Source organism: Cnephaeus nilssonii (assembly GCF_951640355.1).
Source record: "Cnephaeus nilssonii genome assembly, chromosome: 4".
NCBI classification, from domain to species: domain Eukaryota; kingdom Metazoa; phylum Chordata; class Mammalia; order Chiroptera; family Vespertilionidae; genus Cnephaeus; species Cnephaeus nilssonii.
Genome location: NC_137075.1, coordinates 67087282 through 67106575, shown reverse-complemented (window position 1 = coordinate 67106575; position 19294 = coordinate 67087282). Strand labels below are relative to the sequence as shown.

Genomic DNA, 19294 nt, shown 5'->3' with positions numbered 1-19294 from the left:
GTCATGCGGGGAAGGGAGGTAAATCAGGATTTTAGCAATGCTTAGGTGGGGCATGGCCAAAAAAAGGTTGGGAACCACTGCTTTAGAGAATCCTAAGAGCGCATGTCTTCACTGACGTATTTTCACTACTAAAAACAACCCAGTTCTTCATTGTTCAAAATCAAATTAAAGCTGGCTTTGTCCTTTCCCACTAGAGTGGTGGGAAATACCACCTGAGACAGGATTAGGGAAACCACCGCTCATCGCTTGGGGTTCTGCAGCTCGGGACATGCAGGGAAGACTGTTGGGACGTGGGCCACCTTAGGTCTACGGAGTGGCGCGAAGCCAATAGCTCTGAGAGCCGGCAGGAGCTGGAGTCCCACCGCAGCTCTGAGACAGCTGAGCAGTGCCCGTCCTCTCAGTACCTGTGCACGCCTTCAGCATCTGCCCCTCGGGGGTCTACAGGAATTTGGACTTCCCTGGAAGTCATGACCCCCTTGGCTCTCCCTCACCGAGTCCCTCCCCCTGTCTCCTCTCCTCCAGCTTCAAGCCCCATAAAACCCATTTTGTCTCCTCTCTTCCCCACCCCCTTCCTCCACACTGGGCCTTCAGGGCTCAGGGGCAATTGCTGTGTGGTTTAGCAGGTCCAAACCCTAGATCCACAACAGTCCCCCTGGACTGTTCCTGGGGTCTTCATGCCCCAAGGATGCCCAGCATGCCCCACCCTTCTAGAATAGAAAACAAAAAGTATTGAGTTTTTACATCTTGCTAATTACAGTGTCAAAAAAAGTTCTTCAGTTACCCAGTTACAAAAATCACAGCATGTCAAAGCTGAAAGAGATGTTAAAGATAATTTCTAGGGAAGTGTCCTCATTTTGCACAAGACAATCAAGATCAGAGAAAGCCCGGGACTTGGCTAAGGCCACAAAGACACGTGTAGGGAGGATGGCTCTTGTGTCCCCGAAATGGTGACCATCCTGGTCCGTTTCCTGCTGGGTTTTGCAATGAGCGGTTATGAACCCACAAGATGTACCTGTCACTATGGCAAGTGTGTGCATCGACTGCGTCGAAAGGCTCTCCTTCTAAATAAATGTAATTGGAAATTAGCATCATCGCCCATCAATGCTAATACGCTTTTTCATTATTTGCAATTCCCTTTTGTAAATCTGAGGGAAACATCATTGCCCAAATTAGCTCTTTTCGCTCAATAAAGGCCATATTAACATTCGGAGGCTTGTATTTGCTTACTGCTTCTTTAGAGAGAGGTCAGAGAAGTTGGGCCCATGTGCCTAATTTCCATTTCACTAAAAACAGGTGGGGGAAGGGGACCTCCAAAGTCCCCAGAAGCCAGACCGAGTGCCCCCTGGCTGTGGCTGAATGAATCCCTCTGCTCTCGCTTCCACAGGGGCCTTCCCCAAAGGACTGGCCCCAGTGGGTGAAACTGACTCAGCTGGCTCAGGTCTCCCTCTGCCTGGAACTCTCAGGGATGCCTCCCCATCATCAAATGACAGCTCAAATGCCCCCTCTTCTGCCCATCGACTAAAGTGGCCTTCATTCCCCACTCACTGTCCCTATTTTTTTCTTTCTAGTCTGGCTCAGCCCTGAGATTGCTTTCCTGGCACCCTTGCTGGAACGGAAGCTCCATTTCCACAGCAACCCTAAACCATTTGTTCACCTCTGCAGCCCCGGCGCTGACGTCACAGACGCTCGATATTTGTTGAACGAATGAAGGCAGGAAGTCTGGGCTGATAAGGCCTTGGGAGGCCGCACTCCGGTCCCAGATCTTTTCTGAGTCCCACTGGGAACTCAGGGAAAACATCAGTATTTCAAACCAGACTTGCGTTGGAATCCCAACTTCTTTTCATCACTGGCAGGATAGTTTTGGCCTTGATGGTTTAACCTCTCAGAGCCTCAATTCTCTAACCTACAAGTTGAGAGGAATGGCACTGACTTCGTGTCTGGTCCAGTGCTGGATCAAAGGGCGGTGACCTTTCCCAGACAGCCACCAACCCGCGAGCCACACTATGGAAAGCCTGGGGGGGAGGGGGGGAGGGGGGTGCTGGTCCTGAGAACCCCAGAGGAAGCGGCAGCGCGCTCAGCCCCGTCCCGAGGTGGCGGCAGCCCCTACCCAGAACCTTCCGGTTCACGACTCGTGGCTCCAGCCCTACCAAGGGCCCCGGCGCGCGTGGGCCGGCCAGACCAGCGGCACTGAACCGTTTCCGGGTCTCGGACCAGACTTCTGTGGGGATCTCACGTACCGTAGTCCCTCACCTAAAAAAATGCACTAGCGCCGCGCACAGGTTGCCCAGCCAGGACCAACTCCGCGCTTAATTGGATCTGCGCGGAAGAGGTGCGCAGCAGCGCGCACCACGTGACCGAGCGTGACTTCCAGCGCCGTCCGCAGGCTGCAAAAGGTCGGGCGGGTAGGAGCCAATTTCCCATGATCCTTTAATTTGCATATACAATGGAAGGTTAGGTAGATAATTAGGTTTAACTTGGACATAACCAAAAAGATACAGTCACAGTAAGTATTATACAGAACTCTGTAACTTCTGAAATGTTTGGAAAAAATTTTTTTTGAAAAAAAAGCACAATATAGTAACCATAACTGTAAAGGGTTTGACATTCTCGGCTTTATATATATTTTGACAAGCAGGTAGGTTTGTGCTCGCTTCGGCAGCACATATACTAAAATTGGAACGATACAGAGAAGATTAGCATGGCCCCTGCGCAAGGATGACACGCAAATTCGTGAAGCGTTCCATATTTTTGCCTACAGGTCCTATCCCAGAAGGCTTAAAAGGAGTGGAGAGTAGTCAGATCCATCTATTTGCGGTGCTTTTTCCAATTGGTACTTGGGCCCCTGTCTTCTCTTTTCTTGCCTCCCTCTGCTTCCCTCTGTACTATCCTGAGTTGTTACCTAACACTTATGGAAATGGCCTTGCCAAAGTTGATCCATTTCAGGTGCAAATCGTAACAGGACTTTTGTGCTATGATAAATATAAAGTGATATAAAACAGGAACTTGCAACAACACTGACTCCTTATGCTGCCCCTGAATCTTAAAAAAAAAAAAATTCCCACTCCTTATTGGGCATCTACCACGTGCCAGGGGCTTCACCAATATCTCATTTTAATATTTCTGACAGGCCTGCCCTATGGGTGTTACTGTCAGCATTTTACAGGAGACATTGAGAGAGGTAAAGTAGCCTGGGCTAGATTATGTAACTAGGAAGTGGCTGAGGCAAGGCCTGAGATATTTAAAGAGACAGATGGGGTATCTACCCCCAGGTAATTAAATTGCAAAAAGTACACTCCTAACTAGTAAGATTGGAAGAGGGGAAAACAGTCGAACAAAGTTCAGGTTTCCTGTGATGACTTTGTCAAATTTTTTTTAATATAAATTTTTTTTTCTTAAGTGTTGGTGCTTAATCTTTGCTAGTACCTGAGCACCTACATAGTAGTCCTGGAGGTCCCTGCAGCCTCCATCGGTGGCAGGGCTGCCAGGCTCTGTGCCACTGCAGTCAGGACTGGCAGTCAGAGGCGGAGCCCCAGCACCCAACAGGCAGCAGCGGGTACTCTCCCCGTAGGCCCTTGGAGCTGCCACACCGCGTTGGACCGGGCATTTATTTCTGTTCTCTTTAGTGGAGTGAAATGATCCTTTCCAGGTAACGGATAATAGGTGTATGTGGGACTTCTTGCGCCTCCTCCTGGGTTCATGGCCTCCAATGCATGGAGTTACAGGACAATCTGGTTTTCCTTTCTTCCCCCAAAGATGGCCATGGCTCTTCTTAGAGGCCACGTGGGCACTGGGTAAGTGGTTTTAAATGTCTCTATGACCAAAGTTGGTTGGCTCTCTCTCCTTCTAAAGAGACTCATCATTTTTGGCATGACGGTCGTCTCAGAGCAGAAATTAGGAATGACAGGCTTCTGGAAAAGCCAGAGGCCTGGCTGACTCTCCTGGCTCTGCACAGTTCCATCAAGTAGGTCCCCCTTCGCCCTCATGTTATAGATGAGGAAGCTGAGGCACAGAGAGATTCAACAACTTGCCCGATGTCACACAACTGGTGTGTGACAGAGAGGCGACTGAGACCTATACTATGTCTTGATGGGTGTGGGGGTGAAGAGTGGGAGATAAGGATGTTTAGAATTAACAGAATGAACATGCAAGTCCATGCTGCCTTTGTTGGTGTTCTGAATTCAAGGGCAGAAGTCAAGATTTTGCAAAGGACTAAGCTATACCATAGATCAGGGTAGCTGGGAGTGAGTACCCTGGTATGTGCCCAGTGACCTGGCAAAATGTGACAGAGTGAAGGAGCACCCTCTTTGGGCTGAGGTTGGAAGAAGAAGAAAGTTTTCCTATTTGAGGTTGATAATCACCTACCTGACACCTCCCCCACCCCCAAACTAATCCTATTGATGAAGGACCTTCTGAGCCATATAATTGTGTTTAATTAACCTTATGCAAATGAGCTTAACTGCCTCCCAGTAGAAGTCTTCCAGAAGCACCTAGGGATTCCTTCGCTCAGACGTTTCCAGCACTTAGATGAATGACAACGTTAGAACCCATTCATCTAGATAGCTCTTGAGCACCTGTGGTGCCCTGGGCCTTGTGCTGGATGGAGGTCGCAAGGAAGAGTAAGATGTGGCCTCTGTTGCAGGCGTACTTACAGTTCTATGGGAAATAGACCCAAAACCAAGGATAACTCAGGGAAATGAACAACAGCCTGTTAGCTTCATGAACCAAGTGCCATGGAGATCAGTACCAGGAATCCAGGGGTCTTTTGAGCAACCTACTGGTACTGGTTTCTCCCAGGGCAGTGAAAAAACAGGCAACCTGCTGCTATTTACACCCACCGAGCATCACTCAGTTTCTCACCCTGGATTTTCTGGAACTGGTGATGACAGAGACCACCTGTCGCACAGTGCTTCCCTATGAGGGGACCAAGTTTCTCTGCCGAAAAGAGAGTGAGAAAAAAAAAAGAGAGAAAGTGGGAGATCGAAGGCACATGGTTTATCTGGTTCTTTACCTCCAGACCTCGGACTCCAGAGCCAGTGGTCGGGGTGCGGAACCAAACATCCAGAAAGATCAGCGGGGAGGACATTCTGGGGCCCCCCAGCCCGCTCCCAATTCTCTAAACCCCACTTTTTCTTCCTAAAACCAAGTTCCTTAGTCTGGGGCCTTCGGACGTTGGAAGTAATGCCTAAAATGTGTCGCAAGGTGGCAACATTGTGGCGAGAAATAGACCAAAAAAAATCCAGGGTTGTTTTTTTTCAAAGCATATTTTCCCTATTAATGTTTCATTTAACTTAATTAGAATCTGGTAAACTAATTAAAGTAGCTACGAGCCCCGCAATCAGCAATAATTCGTATAATTATTGATAATTACATCCATACCAATCGTTTCGTTATTAACATTTGGGGGGGAACAAACCACTTCTGAAGGGACGCCGGAGCCCAGGAGGGCTTTTGCGACAGAGCTTTCTGGGTCGGATCCGCCCACACCTCCCATCCTCAGAGATTCCGGCCCAGATGGGGCGCCCTTTCCGTCAGGCCGCAGCCGCCTACGGCTTTTTTCCTCCACTTCGTTTGGGAAATTCGGAAAGGAAAGGTGAAAAGGGGTATTTGCTAGGCTCCTCTGCGTGGGCCGCAGCCACTGACCTTCCGGCCTGGGTAGTCACGGTTTCCCATTTTCCCAGGAAGGAAAGTGCGGCTTTCAAAGCTGCAGCTGCGCCAAAGGGGAAAGGCGCGAGCACCCGCCCACAGCAGCGCTGCCCAGCCCTGTACCAGCTGCGCCCGCCCCGAGGACGCGAGTCCCCTCCTCTCTGGACCCCAGTTTCACTTCTGGTGCCGCGAAGCCCGATCTGGTCCGACCCACCCAGAGGAAATGTTCCTGAAGGGTCCCTGCCGGGAGACCGTGCGCCCCAGGGACGCTTTCCTCGGCGACGCCTCGCCATTTACCCGGCGCCCTCACCGCCGCGCTCCCTCCGGCCCCCCCTTTATCTAGCCCTCGGAATAACCCGGGGCCTGAGGACCCCGAGTGCAGGGTGCCCTGGGGGCTGGCTTCCTGCCTTGACCGTGCGATGGGCCTCCCAGCCTGCGCCCCCTCCGGGCGTCCCCGATCGCGCCCCCCTAGTCGGCTCCGCTCCGGGCCTCCAGACGACCCGCCGTCAAACTTCCGGGCCAGGTGCTCTCCAGGCGGCGTGGAACCGCTCGCCCGCCCGCCTCCAGGGTCTCCGCTCCGGGCGCCCCCGGCCGCCCCAAGTTCGATGCGCGCAGGGAGAGCCCCGGTGTGTCGCGAGGGCGGGGTCGCAGGGCGCGGGGCAGGGCCTGAATGTTATTCTACACTCAATACCCTTACCCAGAAGTTTTGACTTCAGGTTAAAGACATTGGTACATTGTTAAAATGTTTTCTAAGTGTTTTTCCCTACAGAACCAGACACCGAGGCCTAGGCACGACCGGGGCTGCATGGTTCCGCTGCTGCATGGTTCTCAATACTGGGCCCTCTCCCACTGCATTTATTTATTTTTAACTATATTTTTATTGATTTCAGAGAGGGAGAGAGAGATAGAAACATCAATGAATAGAAACATCAATGATGAGAGAGAATCATTGATCTGCTACCTCCTGCACGCCCCCCACTGGGGATCCAGCCGAAACCCGCGGGGGATGGGGGGCATGTGCCCGTGACCGGAATCGAACCTGGGACCCTTCAGTACTCAGGCCGTGGCTCTATCCACTGAGCCAACCCGGCTAGGGCTCCTACTGCATTTACACTTTCCTCCTACCCCACCGCAGAAAGTGAGCAGCCGTTCCCATCCTTCCCCATAGCCCCGCCAGCAGGGTCGCTGTGGAAACTGAGGCCGGCTGCAGGTACCCGGCCAGGGGAGGCCTTAGTAACCGCGGCCCCGGCGCCCCGCCACCCCACCCTGTCGGGGTCTGGCGCGTGCGGCGACCTGGACACCTGCGGCTGGTGGGCTGCACCCTCCACGTCCTCAATCCCACTCGGACCAAAATGGGGGGAATATTAAACTCTGCCAGGGCTCTTTCCCTTTGGGGAGCAGCGGGGCAGGCGAGAGGGCGTCTGCGCCCCAGCGTGGAGTCTCGCCCTGCCTTTCCAGACCTGTCCCTCCCAGGCCCGCCCCGCCTACCTCAACCCCCGCCCCCCCAGCGCTCCAGGGCGTGGCCGGCGGTGTCTGAGCTCCGGGCAATCCGGGGTGAGCCTGGGATTCCGGGCAGGGCCCCATCTCTGGGCGCCCAGAGGTGACCTCTTGGGTGGGACAGTCTGGAAATGGCACGAATAAACTCTTCTGTCCCCTGCGAGCGCTAGAGAGGAGTCAGAGACTAGGGGCCCAGGAGGTAGTCTTCACCCAGGCCCAGGCCCAAAGGGGGTCCTGATCGCGGGGAGGGTGTGTCCTGTGGGGCCGGCTAGGTGTGTGTAAGGCCTGCTGCAGCGGCCGGGCGCTCGCGGCTGCCCACAGGAGCGGATGCCATTCCGGCGCCCAGAACCCGCGCGGCTGTCCCCGCGCTCCACCTGTTGCGCAGCCCTCAGCCAGCCTCTGACCACCCTGCCCCGCTCTCCAGCTCGCACTTCCACGCCTCAGGAAGTGACAGATTTTTTTTTAATTAAAAACAAAACAAAAGTCACGTGTACAGACAGGGTGGTCTCCCCAAACAGGTCCAGGTGGTCTCCATCTCGTGAGTCAGTTGTCGCCCTTTTTAAAGTGCTGGTTACATCAAGAGGTTACAACGAAATATAGACAAAGCAAAACCCAAAAGGGACTGCAAAACGGGACAGGAAGTAGGTTCAGGAGAAGGAAGCAAAATAACATACCGCATAAATAAATTAAAGTAAACTCAGTACTGAACCAAGAGACTCACAGTACATGTATATCCATTGCACATAGCCACTTTGTCATTAGGAACAAGTTTCAGAAGTGGACGGGACCGGCGCGGGGCCAGCGCCAGCGAAGTTGCTACATTGTATTCACAACTGGGGGGTCCGAGGCTGTACAGAGGCGAAGAGGAGTCTCCCTCTTCCCTTTTTTATCCCCTCTGTCCAGTTAACCCCATGAGGCCCAATGCCCTGGAGTTCAACCGCGGGGCGAAATGGTATTTACACTTGGAAATGGAGCCGGGGCCCTGGGCTGGGGCACCCGGGAGGGGGCGGGGAAGGCCCAGGCGCCCGGAAGGAGGGCGGGCGGGAGGCTGTATTGACATCGCTCCGGTCCGAATGGCTTGTTCCTCGCTCTCGGCCGCCTCGGCCGCCGGTATTTACAGGAAGAGAGCAGCATGGCTTGAGGGCGCGGGGGCGCGGCGGGGCCGGCCCTAGGGCAGCAGCGGGGGCTTGAAGGAGCAGTTGCCCGTGCAGTGGCGGGGAGTCAGCATCTTGCAGGAGAAGTGGTGCAGGGCGTCGTGGGCTTCTGGAGAGACAGTCGGGCAGACCAGGTTGGGTGCCTCACCTGCCTGGCGTCCCTGGCACGGTCCACCCGACCCTCTCCTCTGCCCGCCTGGGTCTCACCCACCCTCTTCTGGCTCAGGGGTTCTCAGGGGAGTGGATCAGAAGATAGGAGGATAGACAAGAGACCCGGGCGATTCAAAACCACTGCTGTGGTGCAAAGGCCCCATTTTACAGAAGAGGAAACTGAGGCACAAAAAGAGGAAGGTCCACCTGCCCAAGGCAAGAGTTGGACCTGAGGGCAGTTTCCCAATGCCCAGAGCTCAGGGGGCTCTTTCTCCCTATCCCACCCGTTCTGAAATCATTTCCTCATTAAAAGCAAATCCTATTTTCCTCCTCTCAGCTTCTGATCCATGTAAACCTGGCCTTCCCTCACTCTGGCACCGTGGTTCCTTCGTTTGTTGGTTCATTCATTCATTCATTTGATCACCCATTCATTAGATCACTCATTCATTCATTCGATCATTCATTCATTCATTCATTCATTCGATCGTTTATTCATTCTCCCGCACAGCCAGCGTCTGGCACGCCCCCCCACCCCCCCCATCTTTGCTCCTGGGCTTCCGCACCTTTTAACTTCTGCTGAATGGCATAGCGCGCCTTCCGCTCTTGGTCGAGTTCGTTACACAGAGTGTCTGGAAGACATGGGAGGGGCCGGAGAGGAAATGAGCCCACTCGTCCACCGGCCCGGGCAGGCGGGGTCACAGCCCCAGCCTCCCCCCACTTCTCAGCTCTCAGCCCTTTCGGAAAACAAGACTGGGGACCGAGGGAGGAGGCATCAAGGCTCCCAACTGCAGCCTGACGGAGGGAGGAAATGGCCTGGGATGGTGCTTAGAGGCAGACGGATCTAACCAAAATTAAAGCAAACTTAGGCATTACTTCCCAGGTAATTTTACGCCTCGATTTTTAATTTAGAAACCATGGAAATTGCCGCGATAAGAAGTTCAATCACTCCATGTAATGATGCCTGCAAGCCGTTTGCTGGGCTCGCTTGCCATTCTGAGGCTAATCAGAGTATACAAAGGATATTAAATAAAAAAAATAATTGTTAAATTACCTTCAATTTAAATCCAAATGACTGAGCCAACATTGCGGCTCCTGCCAGACGAGAGGCAGTTATGGCCCGTGCCCGCGCTCACCTGACTCGCGTCTTACCTCTGACAATTTGCAGCTGTTGCACCATTTCTTCTCGATAAGCCAATTCCCTCTTCATTTGATCCTGAAAATTATCTGTGCAAATTGATTAAGTGAGAGCTGTTAAGCACAGCCCCCCCCTTCCTCCACTCCCTCGGCCCCATTTCCCCGCTCCCCTCCCCCACCCCACCCCCACCCCGTCTTTGGTCTAGTGGGAAACCCCAGCAAAGGAGGGCTCGCGGTGTCCGCAGGGCGCGGGGCAGCTGCTGGCCCTGGGGTCCTGGAGCCAGGCTCCGCTCGGGAGGGAAGAAGGTTCTGGCCAGGAAGTGGGGTGGGGTGGGGTGGGGTGGGTCAGGATGGGGGTACCTTTGAGGCTCTGAAATTCTCGCTCCAGCTTCTTGCGTAGCTCCATTTGCTCCAGGAGCAGTTTTTGCAGCTCGTCTGCGAAGGGGCGAGAGTGGGAGGTAAAGGAGCGGGGTGTGCAGGACTCAGGAGGCCCCAGGCACGCAGGTCCTGCCAAGGCCCATAGCCCTGAGATGGGAGCTGGGGGCGTTGGGGCGGGAGGTAGAGGCCCTCAGCACCCAGTTTACCCATTTGCTTCCAAAGGCTTTGGGGTAGGAGAAGGGGGTGGGAAGTAAGTTGCCCAGGAGAATCAAATCAGGGTGGTAGAGGGCACTTTCCACTTCGAAGTCCTGGCTCAAGGCACCAAGCAGAGTGGCACCTGCCTCAAGTTGTTCCCAGCTCCCTAATCTTGGAGGCTAGCTCAGGAGGACTCAGTTTACCCCTTCAAAAGTGAGACGCTAATCCTCCCCTTCAATAATACAGACCAGGGAGAATCTGGTCAAAGTCTTGGACCCCAGCCCTGGAAAAATACACATACTTACAACAGGTTGTTTACAACTTCAGGAAAAATACATTTACTTACAACAGTTTGTTTACAATTTTATATGAGTGTTATTAGCACAGCCCCAAATCCATGCTAAAAACACTCCTATAAAGCACCCATGATTTTGAAGGTAATTACATATCCTGCAAAATCTGTAACTACACAGCGTCAAAGACCACAGATGCTTTTCTCTCTCTCCATACCGGTTTCCAAGCTCAGCCCTGGGCGAGTCTGGGGAGAGGGCAGCAGGCAGAGGTGGAAAACCCTGCTAGTGAGCTCAGAAACCAGCTCCAGAGAAGCGGCAGGGGGCTGCCTTGACCATGGAGCTCTTGGTATCTGGGTCCTCCCCCTGGGGAGGCTCTCTGAGAAACCCTTCCCTAGCAGGTGCTCAAAAAACCAACAAGGGGAGATAGAGGAGCAAAGTGGGGTTAGAGGCTCCCTTCTGTGCCTGAAGTCACACTCTCTCCCTGGCAGGCTGAGCAACACCCCAAGGACCCTATTCTGCAAATGAGCTGCATCCCCACCCCATTTAGGGTGGGGTGAGTGGTTTTACATTAATTCCAGGAAAAAAGTTAACCCCTTGAACATTCCTAAAGTAGAGGCCTCCTAGGAATCTTACTATTCGGAAAGTCACGTTTTCCAGGGAGTTTGGGAGACCCAGAATGTCCTGATTGTCCACATGCATCAAGTTCCTAGGATCTTTACTCGCTTCTCTTTCTCACCGGGCTGTTTAGACAGACCTGGCCTGAGGGACGCACACTTCCAGTGAGCCTCTGGGGTCTGGTTTCCTCTAGCCACCGGCTCTCACACACACCCCTGCCCCAGCACAACATGCCGGGTCCTCCCTTCCACTTAGTGAAGGCCGATGGCCCAAGAGCCCTGTCTTCTCGCACACTCCAACAGGAATGACACCCCACAAGAAGGCCCCCCAGCACAGAGTGGCCCCATTTCAGGCTTAACCTCACCCCCTACAAGAAAGGCCACCCCCAGAGTAGCCCCATTTCACAGATCTAACCTCACCCCCTACAAGAAGGCCCCCCAGAGTAACTCCATTTCAAGTTTAACCTCACCCCTCTCTATAAGAAGCGCCCCCCCCCCCAGCACAGAGTAGCCCCACTTCATGTGTAACCTCACCTCTGGCCAGGTTCTCGATATCTTTCTCCACCAGCTGAGTTGCAGTGACCTCCAGGGTGAGCCCATCTTCGCCTGGGAGACAAGGGCAGGTGAGAGGGGTTCTGTCTGGGAGAGGCCTTGGGAGGGGAGGGGTGAGCTCCCTGGGAACTGTGCTAAGTCAGGGACCTGCTCCAGACTCAGTGCCATTAGCGGAGACAGCTACAGGCCAGTACTGCCCACATCCCAAGCCAACATTTTAGGGAGGTAGCCATCATTTTAGAGAGTGGCCCGTTGGGGGAGACCCAGGGAAGAGAGACTGTCTTAGAGCAGGATGTGCCCTCTGGCCTGTTTTATGTGGGTGATGCTGTTCCTAATTCCTTCTCAAATGCCCTCTTACCCGGAAGAGCCCAAACCCACCCAGGACTTAAGCGACTCAGGAGACGTGGCCTGCACCTTGCCTGCGCTGCTTATTTATCTGCGAGCCGCAGGAGGGGGCCCATCGCCGCCTACTCCTGATGAAAGCTTTGCTCACAAGCCAAAGCCGGTGGGACTCGGTGGGACTCGGGGCGACTGGGGTCCCAACTCCCGACTGGGGGTGCTGCCCGAGCGAGCGTCCTAGGGCTCACCTCGGTCTGTATTTGCAGGACTTGGCTGGGAGATACTCCTTTGGTCTGGATAGGATTTCCTCGTCTCCAAATCGTCGGCGGTCGAGTGATTGTCTTCCTTATCTGGCTCTTAAAGGCAATAAACCGAGTTTCAAGGAGAGGCAAAGAAACCGTGACCCCGATGGAGCCAGAGCTGCCGCAGCCCGGGCGCCGAGCCCTAATTAAAAGCTTCGCGGCCGCCGCTGTTCCATGCTGTGCGCCTGGGCTCGCACCCTCAGGCTTTGGGCCGGGCATTCCCTCCCCCCCCCCCCGCCCCCCGCGCGGTCTGCTCTTCTCGGTCTCCACGCCTCCTCCCTAGCCCCTCGGAAAGAGCAGTACAGCAACCGAGCCCACCTGGGACGAGCGACCTACATCGCGCGCAGATACTGGGGCACCGAGAGCGCGAGCGGCCGCCGGGTCTGCCTGCGCCGCTCCCGCGGAGAACGCGGCCCAGGCGGTGACCGCGGCGTGGCGGCGGCGGGGAAACGCTCCTGGGCTTGGCCAGCCCGACTTCCCTCAGCCCTCAGCCCCTCATCTGCGAGCCGCCGGGTCCCTCCGGCACGTGCAGGGCTCTCCCCACCCCCAACCGCGCTGGGCCCGGCTACCGCGGCGCGGCAGGTGTACCCAAGTGCGCCGCCAAGTGCCCCCGCCGCGCGCTGGACCCGGCCTGTCCGCGGGGGTACCTCACTTACTTTACACATGAAAGCACCTGAAAGGGGTGCCAGGAGTGGCTTTTAAACGGTTTTAACCCAGGGTGCGGGGTGTAGGTGAGCGTGTGTTTATGTGCTGGACAGGGAGGTTTGTGGTTAGGTAACCAGACGTTGAAAGTTGCTGGAAGTTCTCGCTTAGCTTCTTTTTTCTCTCATGGTCTTTCCTTCCCTCTCCTCTGTGGCGTTCTCTGCCTCTATCTTTCTCCTCTCGTCTTCCCTCGCAGACCCCCCTGGCCCTGGCCCTCTGCCTGCTCTCCCCCGCCCCTCCCGTCACATCGGCCAGCGTCCCCCTCGGAGGGGGTGGGGGCGTTACCGTGGGCCTCGGGGGTGCAGAGGTAGGAGGCCGCGGGCCCCAGCGCCGCCGCCGCGCTCTTCACGTGCTGGTCCCGCTCGGGCGCGTACACCTGCGGCGGCCGAGAAAGGACAGGCGGTTAGGGGGGCGCTGGGCGGTGGCGGGGAGGGGATGCGGAAGGGGTGGCGGAGATCGGCTCAGGGCGTGGGGGGTTGGGGGGTGCTGGAGCGCCCCGGGCGGCGGTGCTGCACACCGCACCGCCTTGCGCCCTTGGGGGCCGCTTTTCTGTTGTAGATTCGGGGTAATTATTAGCGCCCTCGAGAAAATTATCCGACACAAAAACCGGTTCCCAAGCCAAGGGCTGTTCAAAGCCGCCCCCATGCTCGTCGCCCACTTTTTTTCCGGCATCTTCCCTCCCTCTCGCGCCGAGTCCCAGGCATAAATGACGCCTTTAGCATCTGGCTAACGACTCGTGTTTTAATGGACCGAATGGAAATGTACAAGTGTGGGCACCCGCTTTCAAATGGCCAACAATCCCGGTTTAACTGCACCCCCCCTCCCCCAACACACACACCTAAACCCCCGCGCTGGCCCCAACCAACCCGAGGGCCCCTCTCCCAACCCACACACCGTTCGGACAGCTTCCCACCGGGAATTCGAAGAGACTCGGACGACTAGGAGTTGGGGTGGAAGAAGGTTCCGGGGACCCCCGCACTGCAGTGGCCTGGCCTTGGGGAGAGGCGGCTCTTCCCCGGAGCTCTGAGTCTCACCCGCATGGGTGTGCTGCCGGCCATGCCTCACCTGCGCCTTTCTCTGGCTTGGGGTCCCTTTCTCTCCTCCACCTTCTCCCTCCAGACCCCCTTTATTTGTCTTTCTCTGTCTCTGTGTGACTGACGGCCCCTGCCCGTCCCCTCCTCACTCCCATCCATGGAGACACAGCACAGGCCTTCCCACCGCCACCGCCCCCCCGAAACCTTCGGCTGGGGGCTCCAGCGAGCGCAGCAGCTCCACGGGGCTCCCGAAGCCGGGCCGACTCGGCATAGCCGAGGCCTGCTGCTCCGATGCCCGCTCAGAACAAAACCCCCGGCCCCTACCCGGCCCGGGCCAGCCCCACCTCTCCGCGGTGCCGAGGGCTAAGCACGGACACGCCGCCGGTGGGGCGGGCGCTGGGCTCACCTTGGCCGGCGAGGGGCCCCCCAGCGGCCCGCAAGCCTCTCGCAGCTCATAGCCCCCGCTCGGCGGGCTCCGCTCCGGTCTCCGCACCGCGTCGTCGGCCGCCAGTTCCCCAAAGACGGACCGGCTGGCCGGGGGCAGCCCCGGGCGGCGCCGGGGGCCAGGGCTACCGCCGTCCGGAGAGTCTGTAGGACCTTCGGCGCCCGAGGAGGTGGTCGATGGGGGCCCGGCGAGCGTTTCTCCGTCTGGGCCGCCTCCCGTGCCGGGCGCGCCGGGCTCGGTCTCCTCCGGCGTGCCCTCGTCGTCGGGGAATCGGTTGGACTCCACGTCCACCTCGGGCTCGTCGGCAGTGTCCACGTCGGGCGAGGCGGAGTGGTAGCTGGAGCTGCCCTCGCTCAGAAAGTCCGGGCTCACGTAGCCACCACCGGGCCCCGCGCTCGGCCCGGGCCCCCGGGCGGGCCCCGCGCCGTAGGCGTCGCGGGCGCTGCCGTAGAGCTTGGCGATGCTCTCGGCGTCCTTGACCACCGGCCGGAAGGCCGACACGTAGGAGCCTTTGCGCGCGGGCGGCGGCGGCGGCGGCGGCAACGGGGCCAGCGGCGGCGGCAGCACCTCGTCCGCGCCGTCCTCGTCCAGCGGCCCGCGGGACAGCGCGCTGGGGCAGCGCTCCTCGGCGCCCAGGCCGCCCTCCTTGGCTGGCTCGGCGCCGTCCAGAGGCTCGGGGCCGCCGCCGCCCGCCGCCGCCGCCGCCGCTGCCGCCGCCGCCGCCACCGCGGCCGCCACAGCCTTCGCTTGGCTCTGCGCGGCTGGGTAGGGCGGCACCGGGAGGCTGCCAGCCGCCGGCCAGAACATGGGAAACGTCGGGTACACGGTGGCTGCGGCGGCCGCGGCAGCCACGGCCGCGTCCTTGGCTGCCCCAGAGGGCTGGTGACCCCAGAACATGGCGCCGCCACCCGGGCCGGCCCCGGCCCCCGGGGGCAGGTGGCCGGTTCCCGGGCCGCCCGCGCCTCCGCCGGTGCCCGCGCCCCCGCCGGTCCCGGCGCCTGGGCCGCCCTTAGGTTCGCCCGCCCCTAGCACAGGGTCATCCTTTTTGGGGCAGAGGCCGAAGGCCGTGGGGAAGCCGTAGGGGTGAGGGAAAAGGGGCGGGGGCAGCTTCTGCAAGAGGCCGAAGCCCTTGCTGGGCACTGGGATCACCGGGTAGCTGCGAACGCCGGCGCCTCCACCAGGCCCTCCAGGCCCCGCAGGGCCGCCGGCTCCCGCCGTCAGACCCAGTCCCCGCTGCGGGTGGGGAGGCGGTGGCCCGGGAGGTCCGGCGGCCTCATCTTCCCCACAACGCAGGCTTTTGTGGGGCGGCGGGCCTGGGGCCATCTCCGAGCCACACCCCGGGCCTCCCCCGCCGCCGCCAGCGCCGCCTTTCCCCTGCCCACCCGACCCTCCACCAGCACCGCCGCCACCGCCTCCTTGCAGCGAGAAGGTCCGCTTTCGAGTGCCGCCATTGAACATGGCCTTGACGTCCTCCCAAGCGTGGCTCAGTTCGTCCGTGGCCGACTTGTCACTGAGTTTAAGGTGACGGCGCCAAGAGTTGAAGTTGGCGGCGTCGGGCTGAGTATACTTGGCGTCGGGTGTGCGGTGCGAGTGGAAGATGAACTTGTTCGGCGAGAAGTACATGCTGCAGTAGCCGCACTTGATGCACTTGGCACGCGAGCTGTTGTAACGCGCGGGGATGAAGCTGCCGCGCGAGCCCCACGCGCACTCATGCACCACATCGAAGGCGAAGTTCTCCGGCAGCTTGGGTGGCTTGTGCTCGCCCAGGAACGACTTGCACAGGCGCTCGGCCTCCCGCTTGGTGATCATGCCGCAGCGGCGCGAGGAGATGGGCATGGCCCCGGCCCGGCGCAGAATCTCCAGCTGCACCGGCGTGCACTGAACGCACGTGATGCCCAGGGCCACGCGGCGGTTGTGAATCTCATTGTAGCTGTAGTTCTTGAGGAGGGTGTTGGAGATCTGCGCCAGGCACAGGCGCTCCTGGCCGTCGATGACCAGAGACACGATAGGCACTCCGTACAGCGAGGTCTCGCCCACCTGGTTGGGTTTGAGAGCGCTGGCGCCCGAGTAAGGCTGCAGCTCCTGCTTCGAGTTGGGCGAGGAGCTACCCTCGCGCCCCGGCCCCAGCTGAGTGGTGAGAGCCTCCATGCCGCCGCTCCTGCGAAATAGAGAAAGCAGAGAGCAGATGAGCCATTTTCAGTGCCGCCGCTGCTCGGGCCCGCCCAGCGGGGCGCGCTGAGTCTGGCGCGAGTGGGAATCTTGGCAATGGGGAGTCCAAGCTCATTCGCCCCCTAGATGGGCGCCTTTTGTTATTCGGACTCATGCTGGCGCCGGAACAAAAGCCCCCGGGGTTTGGGTGAGCAGAGGGGTAATTGAGACCTCAGGAATGCCCGGTCTGCTAGGAATGAAATCCTGTTTTGGGAATGGGGAGGAGGTGGAGCCCAGAGACGGAGAGTGACTTGCCCAAGGCCACACAGCAAAGACATTGCCGAACACGAGCTTCCCGGGCGCCAAGATCCGTGCGCCTTCGGCCACCCTCAGCCGGCCCTACCCGCCCAGGTCTTGAAGCCCGCACTTCGGGGACCGGCCTTCCCTCAGCTCTGTAGTGCTCACACGCGGGCGGGCAGGCGGGGGCAGCGCGCGGAGGGTTTGGGGGAGGGGCGGTCAGTGCCCAACTCTAGACAGCAGGGGGCGGAGGGGGAGGGGGAGGAAACGGGGAAGGTCTCCAGGCTGGGTGGTGGTGGTGGTGGTGGGGTAGTCTGAGGCGACCGCTGTTCGCGGTGCTGAATCTCGCTCTCTCCAAAGCACGCCATTTGCGTCCAGCCCCAGGGCAGCCCCCAGGTCATCCGTCTCCGGCCGGATCCCCCGGATAATAGCACTGGTTTCCACAAACCCGAGCTTCTCTCACGTCCGGAGCCCCGCCAGAAAGATTCAGGCTGGAAATAGAAATAGTTTTCCTTCCAGCCATCAGTGAGACCAGGGTCAGGCAGTTCCTAATCACATTTTCTGCATTTTTAGCTGCGTTCCAGACCAAAGCTGGCTTCCATCGGGTCAGCATGTGAGACGGAGAGGTTCTCAAGGAAGTTTCTTAGGAGCCTCTTCTCCTTCGCTTTTAACTGCTCACTCCCCAAGTTTTCTTCCTTCGGTCTTACCATTTTAGCTCAGGCCAAATGCAGTCTCTCCAAGCTGCTGCTGCTTCTTCTTCTTCTTCTTCTTCTTCTTCTTCTTCTTCTTCTTCTTTTTTTTTTTTTGGGGGGGGGGATGTCTCCTCTCTGAGTATACTTTGTGCAGGGCTATCCCGGCTCAATATGGGCTGAGGGGAATCCTAGTCTGTCTCCAATACAAGGCTCCAGGTCCAAAGTTGCTGCCTGTCCCATGCTTTGCTTGCTGGTTCAGGGAGGGAGGCAGCTGGGCCTGCGGACCTCAGCAGCGGGGGAGGGGGGGCATCAGGGGAGTGATGCTTGGAGCTCTCTAGGTGGCCGGGGCCAGCCACGCGACCTCAGTCTCGGAAGGCTCCCACCGGCCCACTGCTGCAGGCGCTCTGATGGCCCAGGCAGCCCAACCCTGAGGGCCCCTCTTCTACCTCCCAGGAAAACCCATTTTCAGAGGGGCGGCTCCTGCCGGACAGGGGTCTGAGTTCAAAAGCCTCCATCAAGAGGATTAGGATCTCCTGTCTGTCTTTCTCCTTCTCTGTCTAGGTGCCCCTCAGCTGTCGATCTTATCGCCCCTAAGCTGTCTGTCCTTCCCAGCTCCCTCCTCTTTCTCCCATCTGTCTTCATACCGGCTCCCAGTATCAAGCTATTTATCTGTTATCTGCCTGTTTCATCTTTATCTCTGTGGATCGAATTGAAACAAGTTGACCCTCCTTGTTGAAGTCTCTTGTAACATTTAGGAGCAAAAACTCGGTCTTAACTCCCCAGCGTAGGGATCAGCAAGACAAGCCTCGCTTCCCCCCTGAAGAGCTCTCAGGCGGGCTGGGGAGGTGGCCTGGGGTGAGATGGTGGTGGAGGGCGCCACGGTTCTGCGAAATGACGACGCCTTCTCGGTTTCCCGAAATTGGCAAGTGTGCCCTGCCCGCATGCAGTGAAGGAACTGCTCCTAGCCGACCGCATCCTCCTTGCCAAGCTGAGGGTCTGTGGTTCCCGCGGGGTTTTCCTGAATGGAAGGAGGGGCCCCAGGCCCCGGGACCAGGAGAAGGGGGGCCCTAGGAAGGGAACCAAATTTCGGGGGCCAGAGCAGAAAGCCAGGGTCAAGGGTTGTTACGCCGTGACAAGGAGCAGCGGCTAGGGCGGCTCGGGGAACCCTCGCCGGCTCCTGGAGCTTGAGGGGTGAGCTAGGAGTGGGCGACGAGGTGGGAGGCGGGCGCGATGGGAGTGAGGCGACGGATTCTTTAGGTATAATAATAAAAACAGCCGCTAGAATCCAAATCGGAACTAAACGAAAGAAGCTGTAGGGTCAGGGAGCGGGGGTCGGGCGGGCAACCGGACGCGGATACTCACCGTGCGGCGGCGGCTGCTGGAGCCGGGCAAGCGGTGAGCGGAGGTGCGCGGCGGAGTCCGGGATCCGCCGGGCTCTCCGGGTGACGGCACGGCCCCTCCCCGCGCGCGCGCACAGCCGCGCTCCCGGGCTCACTGCGCTCACACCCGTGGCCCCGCCAGCCCCTCCCGCGCGGCGCCCGCTCTCAGCAGGTGCGGGGCTCTAGGGCCCTGGGTGCGTAAACGTGTGCCCCGCGCCGCTTCCCCTGAGGCCCGGGAAGGGCCCGGAGCGGAGGCCGAAGCTTGGTGCGCGCGGCGCGGCGACGGGCACGACGCGGTCAGAGCCGGGGTGGGAAGGCCGGTTCGGAGCGGGCAAGCCTGACAGCT

The 19294-nt window shown here is 58.3% G+C and overlaps 1 protein-coding gene across 2 annotated transcripts; it reads right to left on the bottom strand.

The window, feature by feature from the left end:
* Nucleotides 1-8308: 8308 nt before the first annotated feature.
* On the bottom strand, nt 8309-16918 carry SKOR1 (SKI family transcriptional corepressor 1; the record flags this gene model as incomplete). Of its 2 annotated transcripts, XM_079767766.1 has the most annotated exons (9): nt 8309-8403; nt 9008-9073; nt 9594-9668; nt 9939-10013; nt 11593-11664; nt 12198-12305; nt 13239-13329; nt 14394-16590; nt 16812-16918. In XM_079767766.1, 9 exons carry the CDS (start codon nt 16916-16918, stop codon nt 8309-8311), a joined length of 2886 nt encoding a protein of 961 aa, XP_079623892.1. The 2 variants fall into 2 exon arrangements, with proteins under 2 accessions (XP_079623892.1, XP_079623893.1); XM_079767767.1 differs by lacking the exon at nt 16812-16918 and having other exon boundaries at nt 8309-8400; nt 14394-16583.
* Between the last annotated feature and the right edge of the window lie 2376 nt (nt 16919-19294).